The sequence below is a fragment of the Oreochromis aureus genome, linkage group 7, assembly GCF_013358895.1.
Source record: "Oreochromis aureus strain Israel breed Guangdong linkage group 7, ZZ_aureus, whole genome shotgun sequence".
Lineage (NCBI taxonomy): Eukaryota > Metazoa > Chordata > Actinopteri > Cichliformes > Cichlidae > Oreochromis > Oreochromis aureus.
This window is the reverse complement of record NC_052948.1, coordinates 22,468,915-22,481,829: the sequence shown is the minus strand read 5'-3', so window position 1 is coordinate 22,481,829 and position 12,915 is coordinate 22,468,915. Positions and strand designations below refer to the sequence as shown.

General features: G+C 38.2%; 1 protein-coding gene across 3 annotated transcripts in view; it reads right to left on the bottom strand.

Moving 5' to 3' along the window:
* Positions 1–12,008, bottom strand: part of pik3c2a (phosphatidylinositol-4-phosphate 3-kinase, catalytic subunit type 2 alpha) — a 51,322-nt gene extending 39,314 nt beyond the window's left edge. The window contains exons 1-2 of one of the 3 annotated variants that reach the window (XM_031731819.2): positions 11,892–12,008; positions 7,142–8,381 (exon numbers count right to left, since the gene is read on the bottom strand). In XM_031731819.2, coding sequence (XP_031587679.1) covers positions 7,142–8,299 — 1,158 coding nt within the window. In that variant the 5' untranslated portion in view covers positions 8,300–8,381; positions 11,892–12,008. Of the gene's footprint in view, positions 1–7,141; positions 8,382–9,617; positions 9,638–11,680; positions 11,765–11,891 lie in introns of those variants that run through there. The other 2 variants (XM_031731820.2, XM_039614702.1) reach the window with 2 other exon arrangements.
* Between the last annotated feature and the right edge of the window lie 907 nt (positions 12,009–12,915).

Here is a 12,915-nt window from a genome sequence, read left to right as displayed (position 1 = left end):
TGAGGTGTGCAGAAACAGCCACCTGATATATGCAACAAATGACAGCCCCCTGTTGCACCTTTGTGATGTTTAGAGTAAGACAGATAAAACCCTCTGCAGAATAGTGCGGCCTTACAGCACTTAGACCTAGAAAAGTATGTCAGCTGTCTAGAGGCTGTGTCACATTAAAATGACATGACCACATCCTGAACAGACATATAGATGCTAACCTGCCAGAAAAGATGGCAAATTGTGCGAGCACTGCTAACATTTGCCATACTCTGTATACTAATCTGACATCGTGTGTGTAAAATTTTGTGCAGCAAAGTGCCACAGATATTAGCATTTAAAAGATGTTTATGAAAAAAAAAAAAAAAAAAAAAAAAAAAAAAAGAGTGTGAAAAGGCTCAGGAAAAAACAAAAAAATCCCTAACATTTGTGTATGTTTAGCCATCTCTAATAATCTGATCTCCATTTTGATAGTACTGATAGAGCAGCCAGGAGAGTGTTAAGTGTCCAACTGGAGTGGTATCTGCCCAGAATTTCACAATTGATGCAACCCTCATTTTTTTTTTTTTTTTGCTTTTTTGTCCAGCTGCTGAGAGCAACTATTCACACTTTCACTTGTGGAATAACTGTAGCACTTGCCCTTCCCTTCAAAATTTAATTTGGCATGCTGATCCCATAGAGAAATGAGCTGAAATGTAGCACAAGCAAAAGAAAATAATAAATTAATTAATTAAATTATCATTCAACCATGAGCAATAAATAACTAAGAAAGGAAAAGCTAATTTCTTAAGTGCATGAATCAAGGACCATGTGCGTGTATACTACATACGCAGTCTGTTCATGCTTGTTTCTGTCTGAACAAAGTGGCAGTACAGGAAAGCAAAGCACAGTTTCAGCTAGTGGCTGGCAGTAATTCCATGCCCAGCATCAGCATTGAGTTACAGTGTGTATCTAGACACCAGATAAGTCCTTACCTCTATGTGCAAGCCAAATGAGAATTACCCTAGACTGTCAACATGAAACCTGCACTCAAATAGTATTTGGCAAATATGGATATCTGACCAGCCATAAAGTTTTGAGAAGTTACAGAGTAACTTGAAACTGCTTAGCAAAAAAAGGCTGGCCAATTCAAACTTCAGATTGTGTCAGAATAGAAAAATATTGAATAATTAATATTTAACCTGCAAATGACCGCGATTCAACATGGAGGGCAAAATAGAACTACATTAGTCATCGGCAAAGGCCAAGGTGTAAAAACAGAGACAGTCTGACTTACTGCCAACATGTTGAAACATGGAAAACCATTCTAGACTCCCAGGTGTGCTTGTCTGGAAATGCACTCAAGAGATGCTCACAGAAAGTTTGTCTTCCTAGAAGACTTATCGCCCTGAGTCTGAGTTGGTGTAAAAAATCTTTAATACTATTTTACCCCTTCACCTCTCTTCTTGGTATTTACCTGAAGTGTAGATCTAAGGATAAACTTTCTTGCCAATGCCAAGAAAATCAATTGGGAAACCCACACCCAAGTTTTTAAAGATGGAACTAGGAGGAAGGTAATGAGTAACCTGGCAGACAGATCCGATCCTCTGAGCTGTGGGAGATAATTCCTCTGGCAAACAAACACATATTTACATACTTTAAACCAAGTGCCACTAATATTCCAAAACTCTCTAGTTCTTGGTATTGTCTAGGTTTTATATTCCAATATAAATTAACATAGGAAATGGTAAGTGACGCTGTCACAGTGTTCGAGCAATTACTGATAGAATATTGCTTCCTTTTAATGGGTTGTGTATACAAGCAGCTTCCATTAAGCTAAAATGTTTAAGCTTCATATACAAGAAAGTCTTTAACAATTTGGAGGCTGTTTCAACAAGAAATGCTGAGCTTTACATCAGAGGAACAAATGCCTTCGAGAACACAAATCTACTTCTTCTTTCAATAAGGAAGTGACCAGTGTCTATCGAAGTCATACTTCCTGTAATAAACTGAAACACCTAACTTTAAAAAACCCAAACAAACAGTATCTTAATGAACAAAGTGTTCATGAAGCAGAGACTGTGACATATTCGTAACTGGAAAAAGGACTTTCTCCAAAACATTTCCTAATTTCTCTTACACCTGTTAGCAGGATTATCATTGTGTACATTAGTATCTCCCTTCTAATTGCTTAATTACTCTTCCACAATACTCTTCTTTTGTACCAGTAAGGAAGTTCAAAGGTTAGAAGACAGACAGCCGTTTCCCAGTGAGTCAGATATTTAACTGGAATGCACGTCACATCCCAGCACTGCAACATCTTCTAATACTGCATTTGGTTGGAAAAGAAAATTACGTCTTAAATGCACTTTAGCACTTCACACTTATTCACAATGTATAATTAGACAATAACAAGAGAAAATGTGGCAGTGTGGAGGTGTCAGAGAAGTACAATAGGTTGTGCGAGTCTTTAGATATGTGGGGGAAGAAAAGATTTGTCTGTGTGATAGATTTAACAAAAAGAGAGAAAAAAAAAAAAGTACAGTGCAGGCTTCAATACACACCACGCATTGCGATCTTCTTTCACAACTCACGTTCAGATAAAAATAGCCAGTGGAGATAAAAATCTCCCTGCAGGTCTTTTTAATAACAAGAACATGAGCAAACAGCCACACACATGCTTAACTAACCTGCACTGAAAGGCCAGAAGTGTTTGTGTAATTTAACACTACTCCTCTAAATTTAATATTATCTACTAACAATAGTCATACTGTTCATTATCAGTTATAATACTAAAAACTAGGAGTTATTTAGGCAACATACAATATCTAGGCTAATGATTTTTTAAAATCTTTCATACATCTTTCAATTCTCTGTAGATTCAGGAGTTAGCCTCATTTCAGACAATTTATGCGTACAGCTAATGAAAATGTATATGGCCTTAATACGCTTGAAGAATGATGCATTTCAGTGCCCCTTTGCAAAAAGCACATGCAAGGCCTGAACAGACACTGATGCTTTAGGGTGTATCACCGGTTCTAAAGAAAGAGAAATTACTTTGCTGATTATCATTAATTTACACATTTGATCCTAAAAAGCTAAACTAAGAAATCGTAGCTGAGCACTGTAAGCCATCAGTTATTTAGCAGACTGAAAACTATAAGAAATGGAAAGGAATGAAATTGACACTAGTAAGAAGTAACATACTAAAAGAATGCAAGGACACAGCAAGCAAGAGACAAATAATAATAACAGAATGAAAAAGGAAAGACAGAAGACAACACAAGACAAAGGGTAGGGGTGGTGGTGTAGCAAAGGAAACAGGGGCAGACACAACAGCAGATCGCTTGATTCTGACTCAAAATCTTCAAGTTCAAGCACATTTGTTCCATCTTACACCCCATCTGCCCACACGACCGCATCTTACAATACATTCTTGCCAGATATAACAAGGGCTGGCAACCACAGGCTAACTTAAAGACATCCAAACAATAATCTTGGGAATGCCTTGTGATTTGTGACATTTGCTGGTATAAATTCAGCTCATACACAACAATAAAACAGAGCACTTACAATCACAAAGCAAGTGAAACCGATATTTCAATATATGTCGCTGTGCTATTGAAGCTTTAGAGGTAGGGCTGTGTTTAATATCTGGATGTGTACTGTGTACGGGCTCTACTGTAGATGTTTTCTGTCATAACAGATACTTATTGATGGGAAGTTCATCATATTATTGTCTATTTGTCGGTAAGTTATCTAGCATCCAGTTGTCCAAATGACCAATATAAACAAGGTCAATGGCTCCTAATAAAAAATGAGTTTACAGTGGCCCCTCGCTATAACGCGGTTCACCTTTCACACCCTCGCTGTTTCGCGGATTTCTTTTGGTGCAATTTTCCATTAAAAAAAAAATTTTTTTTACTTTTTTTTTTTTTTTTTTAACAGCGCATTGTGTTCTGCGTCCTGATTGGTTGTAGACCATTGTCAATAAAACTCATGCCGTGTCTCCTGTACAGTACAGAAAACGTTCAGCTTGTCAAATTCACATAAATCTTCGATCGTTAGCAATGTGACTCTGAAGTGCTGTACTGTATGTTTAAGTTTTCTCCTCAACAAACACAACACTGTCGACAAAACGTTTTGCACCTTCAAAGGTACCTGTGGGTACCTTTGGTTTCATTCTATAATACTGGACTTATTTTTCTACGAAAGTTTGAACTTTGAGAGTATTTAAAGAAGAGAGAAAAGTGTGAAAATGTTCATGCCTGTCTGAGAAAATTGTATAAAGTGTGTAGTGAGGGGTTTTACAGCCTTAAAACATCTACAATAATTGTAAAAAATAAAGCTGGCTACTTCGCAGATTTCACCTATCGCGGGTTATTTTTGGAACGCAACTCCCGCGATAAACGAGGGACCACTGTATACTCAAAATGTTCAAAATGCAGCAGTAAGGCTTTTACATAAAGTAAGAAAGGAAAGAAGAAAGAAAAGTTACATGAATTTCACTGACTCCAGGTGTGCTTTTGTATTAAGTATTAAGATTTCACTTGTTACTTTTAAATCATATCATAAAAAAAAGTTATTACTACTACTAACTACACACTGCATTTTATTGTTATAGTTCCACTTGTTTCTTTTTAATAAGGTACGGTGTTATTAACATTTATAATTTAAAAAGAAATGTAAATTGTAAATTTTGATCTTCTTGTAACATTATTTTTATTGCCTTTTATTCTTTGTACTGCATTTTTGTCAACCATTTTGTAATACTGGTTTGATAAGTGCTATACAAATAAACCCCCATTATTATCATCACTGACTTAAAAAAAATATTATTACTAACTTTTAAAAAAAATTAAAAAGTCTTAGACAGGATTTGCATGCATGGTGTGGAGGAAATTCACGCCCTAGTGTGCAGTCTCAGACATGGTTTAGCAATTCCTGCACAATGTGGTTTGAAGTCTAGTTTCACTACTATGTTCTTGTTCATGTCTTACAGACTATAGCCTCACTGTTTTCTGTTTGTCTTCCAGCTACTTTCTTTATTGGTGGCTCAATAATAAAGAGGTTTATACATTCACCTGACATATGAGAAGACAATAAATACCTGCTAAACCAAATGTGCAGTGTCACCTGCTGTGTTCTCTTGTGAATAAAGGAGGAGTAAAAAAAAAAAAAGCTAGCTAGCCACTTTCTGTGTCAAAATACATTTAAAGAAAAAGAAAAAAGTAAATGAAAAAATAAAAATACTGGAAGGTGGGAAATGTAAGCCAATTTGTTTTCATTACATGCTCAGAACACAGCAGCTAAGCAGTTTTCCCTCGTGAGTGTAAACGAGTGGCGCTGGCATAGAAAGCCAAGAGGGCAATCTGTTAGGTCATTCTGTTGCTGCTGTAGGGCACTGGGGATCTGTGAAGACTTGTTCCTGTTTATAACAGCATGGGCACCAACAAGCAAGCAAGCAGATTGAACAAGGAGAGATGGCAAGTACACACATCATCATCGGCTCACATACACAAAGAGAGCAGACAAGATCGAAGCAGATAAAAACAGAGTGTAGAGGGACATATCTGTAGTAGGCTAAGCTTTAAAGGCTCAAGTTACACGGCACAGTAGACTCACCATCAAACACACGCTTGACCCTAGGCCTAATATACATGCAAGAGTAAGCAAGCAACCACCATTTTATCCGCCCGACCAAAAAGAGATCAACTGTGGAATGAACTGTACACAAGCTGCCTTTGATAAACGGCAAGGTATGTCTGTATGTCCCACATACACACTTAAAAAATCTACCAGAAAAGCATGTTGAAATCACTCGTTTTTGACTGTTCCTACAAGAAGCCATTACATTTTACTTTATTCATTTGACCATGCCAAATTTTGTGTGAAATCCTTAAAAAAAAAAAAAAGGGGGGGGGTTTTATGATCCTCTATATATATCCTGGTGTGAGAAAGGCACCCAAGACCCATTGTTTAGTACTGACACACTGAAACACAATGACCAGGAAGTGGGAGCTATGTCTAAATAAATTAATTTTTTTTTTAAGAATCAAGATTTGCGGGTGGTTTTGCAATATTTGAGTAAGAGGATCGGTGTATTGTCTGCATTTATGTTACTCGTTTTAACCAGCTGTAGACAGTGGTAACTAAACATACCATAGCACCATTTCATATTCCAGTATGTCTGAAAAGCACTGCCGATTAAACATTTTCATTTCAAAGTAGGAGAGTTTCAGAGTAAAAAGAGGAACATAGAATGACACATGTATATTTTTGCTAGTAGGCCTCAGTATGGCTATTTTACTCTGTATAGAAATACTTGTCTCACAACCACAACTCAGAGCTAAAGCCAAATGATGACAGATGGTTGTTCAGTTTTAGTGAAAAAAATTTTTTTTTAGAGAAAACCCATGCCACTTGCCCACAGCACTGTCCTAAATGAATGATCCAAATAATCATTTTGAGAAATTAGATCACTCCCATCCAGTACGGCAAAATTATTCAGAAAATGGAGCTGTGAGGAAATTGTGGGGTGAAACGGTGGGCAGCTAACCACAATGAAATACTTAATTACAGGGAGCAGAAGTAAGGAGGATGTTTGCTTGTGAATGACTAAGGAATATAGATGCAGTTGTAAGCAACATGTTCATGGGTGTTTTGGTTGAACAAGACAATCTGCTATCATCTGCTCTAAAAAAATATTTAAACCCACTCACTCGCCAGTGTTTCAAGACCACTGGTTTTATACCCTCATTCATTCTAAAATGCGCATTTGCACTTATGCTGTGAGCACTCTTATAGTGGATGATAAATAAGGTCTGGATAAGGTAAATGGTTGGAAGTGACGAGTAGCAGTGCTTAGTATAACTGCTGATATTTAATTGATGGTGACCTGACTAAACAGGCAAATAACTAAACAACTGTCATCACATCCTGGATAAAATATTCCTTAAACTAAACCATATTCAGACGTAAAATGATAACAATTTCTCCTCCTTCATAAAACTGTAAATACTAAAAAGATGATTAATAGATCCCCAATAATTCCAGAAAGATGTACTGTGGTTAGGCTTTTAGCAATCACTGCGGAATTTCTGAAATGTACAGGTTAAAAACAAATATTTTTTAAAAATTTTTTCCAAACTTTTCAATTTTACCATGTTCCCACCTGATTGATTGTTTTGTGCTGTGACGAGGTCTCGGGGATGTTGAGTGAGTGACTCCTAGCGACAGGCGCTCCTGTTGATGCCCGCCTATGTTGTGACCGACCTGTGTGAGAAACTCTGCCTTCCAGTTTGGGGCTGCTGCTACTACTACTGTTCCCTTCAGTCTCAAGCACTGCATCCCAAGGATCACCCGCAGCAGCTCCTGACACAGTCTGTGAACTATCTACAGATTCCAGAGGTGCTTCCTCATTCTCAGACTTTCGCTTTGTAAGTGGGTCCAGATCCAGCCATTCAAAACGGCTGATGGAAGAAGATTCCATAATTGCTGGCTGTTGTGGTGGTGGGTTTGGTGCCAAAGAGGCTATACCTGCTTGAGAGGAATTTACATCAGTGCTGGCCAATCTACCATTCTTCAAGTATTCTGAGGTGCTAGCAATCTTGTCAAACAACTTAGCCATCTCTGGGTCTACAGTTGGCTGTGGGAAGACCATGGCAGCAGCAGGCTGGATAGGAGTGAAAGCCATGGTTGGCAAGGCCATGAAAGGCGTCATGGCTGGAGTGAATCCATTTTGAAATGTTCCTGGTTTGGGAAATGGAGCTGATGGGAACATTGGTGTGGGCTGAAGGGTGGGAGTGGACACACCAGAGCTAGATGGATTGGACAGAGCAGGTGTCCACTGGCTGCTCTGGAAAGGAGATGAGCTACAAGCATGGCCTCCGGGATAGGAGGCACTGAGGTTAAACCCCAGAAGTGACGAGGGGCGGGACACTTTGGAGCTGTTAGCTCCAAAGTTTTCATCAAGTAGGAGCTTTTCGAGTTCCTCATTGGTCAGTTTTTCAACATCAATATCCCTGAACGTATCCTGTTCTGCCGGTTTCTTGGTCTCTGGGAAAACAATGAGGTCCTTGTCTGGTCTATTAGTATAAGTTGAAGGCTGAGGAACAGTAGTGGTAGATTTAGATGGTTTTGGCTTAGAGGAAGACGAGGATGCTGCTCCAGAGGAAGATGAGGAGGCTGTAGCTGAAAGAGTGTGTTTCTTCTCCCTTTGCAATTTTGCTAAAGCCTCTTCTTCCATACGAAGGGCTTCCTCTTTACCCACAACCCCCTTTGGCTGGGGGACATCCGGCTTGAACCCATTACCACTTGATATCTGGGCCATTCTGTCAAGTGGAAGGTGCCATGAATATGACAGCTTTTAAGTCAGCGTGGCCCAAAGGGTTGAGGAACAAGGTTTTAAACACCTAAAAAAAGAGAGAGAAAAGCTATTTATGACAACAGGACGAGGTCAAACAGAATCAAAGCAAGGAAGAAGGAATTAAAATATTAACCTATAAAATTATTGAATAATCCTACCCATTAAGCTACAGATATCCAGGGGCCACAAGTAGTTGCATAGAATGGAGACGGTGTGCCCAACATGCTTTTTTTGTATTGATCAACTCCTAGTTTTCACATATGCAGAGCCAATAATTACTTATGTGTGTTTTGAAGCTAGGGGCATCAATTAGGTCACATAACTAGCCTGGGCTACATCACAGGCCTGTCACACTGACAATGAAACTGATTCACTCACTCATAGCCAGAAATCATATTTTTATACACTTCTATGTGGTGTACATTACAAATATTTGTAAATGATCATAACCAAAAATCTAAACAATATTTGCATTTTACTTTTTTCCCCCAAATCCAAACTATTTATGGCTAACCTTCCACAACAGGAAAGGGCCAAGAGTATCCCACGTCTATAACATGTGAAAAATATTGCTGCAAAGAGTGCTTTGTGATTCCAAAATGACACAGCGCCTACTCAAAGCAACCATTCATCGAACGATCACAGCCCTGGGGTTGAGTGAGTTCCTTCTCTCCCCAGGCGTCACCAACCTCTCCTGAGCTTCCCCTCCCATTGTGGTGGAGAAGGCTGGCTGTGCTGGAGCTCAGTCTAGCCTAACACTATTGTGCAGCTGAGGAATTTGGCATGCTAAACAGCCCAATGGCTCTCTCTCCCTCTCTCTCTCTCTCTTCCTCTGGCTCTGTCTGAATCTGTTAGCATTATGTTAGCACCATGGCCCAAGACTGTCTTATCAGCTGTGCGAACCCCAGCACGCAGTGACAATGTGGCTGCAGTCACTGAGCAAATGACTTAGTTAGGTTGGTGCCAACTTTGCCAAGAAAACAGCTCGGAGACATTAAATGGATGAAAAGTATCATAATCCTTTGGTCCACGCTGCCATTGATGTCATAACTCCCTGCAGACATGCCAGAAGATTTAGATATAACTGATTTTGCACTGAATAAGAGTGTAGAATGCAGCTTAGTGTTTGTTTATGAAGTCATAAATCAAAAAAGTCTGAGCCTCTTAACTGCTAGCACACTGGGCACTGATCACTAAATAGTAGCTACTTCCTGATTCTGAATGTAAACACTAGCTTAATCTGAGAAAGCATGTTCAAAAATGCTGTTCTGGTTTACTTAACTGTTTTGCACTGCATATCATAGCAGTCTGGCCGATGAACCCAATATCGTTCCAATTTGGGAAAAGACTAAGGAAAACAAAAAATAGATTAACCTAATTTCTTTTTACTAGAATGATCCAACACTACACTGACACTACACTATAAGAATTATAACAATGACTGCATTCCGGAGATGCTGAATTAAGATAGGAATGTGCATTATCATTAAATATACAAGGGGGAAAAAGATTCTAGAGAAGAAGACAAGAAAGAAAAAAGACAACTAGAGCCAAGTCAAGCACTGCAAATTGTGTCATCTCTCTGTGGCAACTGATGGCAGATACCAGGATGTGCTTAACCTTAATTCAACATCTAAGCATTACTTCACTACTGCTAAATTATTCAGAAGAGAATCAGTTTGCTGAGTCACATCCAGTAAAAATTACTGCTTAAGTGAAAAGGTTTACGGACAAAAAAAATCCACAGTAAGAACTTCAGGAAATGGTGATTTCAGAAAGCCTCAATCATGATTTTAACGGTCTTCCTTCATTTTAATTTACCTTTTAAGAAGCTTTACTTGTCACTATTATCTGCATTTATATTGTTTATTAGCTTGTTTTCATGGAAGTAGATTTTTATACTGAGATATACACATTTAAAAGTTTTTAAAAAAAAAAAAGTTGTATTGTTTTGAGCAACATTTGGCTGCACAGCATAGCATGATGAGGTTGAACTCACACTTTGAGTTCATCCCTAATGAGTGACAGGCAGTCTACGCATCCAATAACTAAGAAAAAGTGCAGAAGTAAGCAACACATTGTGGAGCTGTTCAAAGTTCAAGTTGTTTTTAATAGTAAAATAAGGAGCAAGTTTTTTTTTTCCTGTTTTCTGTACTAGCCACTTTATTGCCAAGGCAGGAATCCAAGCCTGTAAACTAAAACGAAAGCTGACAGGAGTATGCTGAAAAGCCAGTGAACTACTGCCATATAACCAGGTGTTAAACTTCTAACTAGTTCTATTCTATGCCATCTCTATGCTTTGGGTGCAAATAATGTACTTTGCACATCATACCATATATTTTAAAGCTTAAGTTACTTACTATTTTGCAGACTTAAAAATATAAAAAGTCAAAAAGCCATATAATATTATATTATATAAAGAAGTATATATATTAATATATACTTCTTTATATAATTATTGATTTTATATTGGGTACTTTGAGTATATTTTCATAGTTAAACTTTTTTATTAGGATTTATACACTGTATATTAAACGATTTATTTTACAGCCCCTATTTAAAAATTCTGGGAGCGCCCTTGCTCCACAAGGAGTTCATATTCAGCTTGAATTGATGATATGTTCAAAGAAGGTATGACTTTCAATTGATAATCATGTTATAAGACCCATCTTAAGAGTGCTGAGTAGTTTTTCTGATACTATTAAGATCGTGTTGTCGTAACCCCCGGCTCATCTTGTTGGGAACTTCAAGGAAGACACAGTTTGGTCCCATCCCCTTTGTTTGTAGCTCAGATCTGTGGTTAGAAGCTTAGCTCTGTGGCAAGCCAAGAAATGTAGTATTACGTAACACTTAGGAAAAGATTGTAAATACGACGCGTTTGATATAGCATTATCTGTACCTTAACAGAACAATATCGAGCAATTTATGGCGTTAACAAACACACATATATTATTTACAGCTTATTTTGACAGCTAGCTAACACGTCGGCTGATGCTCACCTGACACCAACATGATGTGTACTGTCAATAAATCACGAACATTTACTATTTTCCCATTGTACGCATCTTAAAACAAGAGCCTTCTCGTGATAAACAAGCGAGAACAGTGACTTTTAACCAACAATAACAAACTTCTCTCGCAAACATTCGGTTAGCTCGGTTTAACTCCACTCCTTGATACTTTTAATGGCTGTTTTTTAGTTGTTTTTTTTAACTATAACTTTTGCTTCTGTTGGATGCTAGGTTAGCCGCTAAACCTGCTAAATGCGCGCACACAACAACCAAAAAAAGGAATTGAGAGTAAGCATAAAACATATTTGAATTTAGCCATACAAGGACAACTTACAGAACTGTTCCGTGAGAGACAATGATTTAATAATTTAAAAGTAACCGGGCAACTGCTCTGGTCCTGCCAAGTACCCACAGTAATGAAGAAATGCTGATTTCCTCAAACGGGAAACGGTCGAACGCGACTCAGACACAACCAGTGACTGCAGGCAACTACAAGATCAAACTTTTACAGGCAGACATGGGCTGTAAAAAGCTTTATTCCTCACCTTTTAGCGGTGCGGCGTTTGGAGCCATTTTTCCTGCAGCTGCATTTTTCCATCCACTTGCACAGAGGGAACGTCAGTTCCTGTTGAGGTCGTTGGTGGAGTTTTGGTTGGACACAGTTGGGTAGCTTTTCTGCCTGGCTGGGTCTCGTTTTCGTTTTGTTTAAACGCGACAACAGCACCACTGTGTGGACTAAAGTGGTCAGTGTCGAAAGATTTTCATATTTCTACTATTTATAGAAACTATCATTTCTGAGGGGTGCTTTGACATTTGCACAGTTATGCTCCAGACCATAATAAAAAGATAGTACGTGAAATCTGGTTCTGACTAGGAATGACATTTATTTTGCATTAAAAAGCTGTTTTTCAAAGTTAAACAAGTACAAGATTCTTTAATTAAGAAAAGTGTTGGAATTTGTAAAGTCCCTAAGTAAAAAATACATTATGCAGAATCATATACATTATGTTATTGGATCATAACTATTATATATAACTTTTCTACTCTGCTTGAGCCTTCAAAGTGTTTTATAAAACATGCCTTATTCATACAACCACCTATTTTCTACACCAAAGTGCTTACTACCCAACACTCATACTTTAATGAATACATCTGCTGGGAGCAACTTGGGGTTCAGTATCCTGCCCAAAGATACTTAGGTATGCTGACTGGAGCAGCCAGCCTTCTGATAACTAGATGACCTACTGTACCTCCTGGCCCCAATACTTTAGCAATGCACTTTTAGAAAGTTATATTCTGTGGTGCATGAACACTTGAGATTTTTATTTAGATCAGTTCAAGTACCAGCATAATAACAGCTGTTTTAAGATTAAGGTCTTATTGTATTAGAGAGACAACAATCAGATCACCTATGAGCAAGTGCTATGCGAAGGTGGAGAGAAAGAACTACCATTTGACATGAAAAGACTGCCATTAGAACCAGACTAAGGGAGTACGGAGCCCCTTAGGAAATGAGGGGAATGAAGAGCCAAAAGAAGAGCATAGTGGGACCACAAACAACAAACAGAG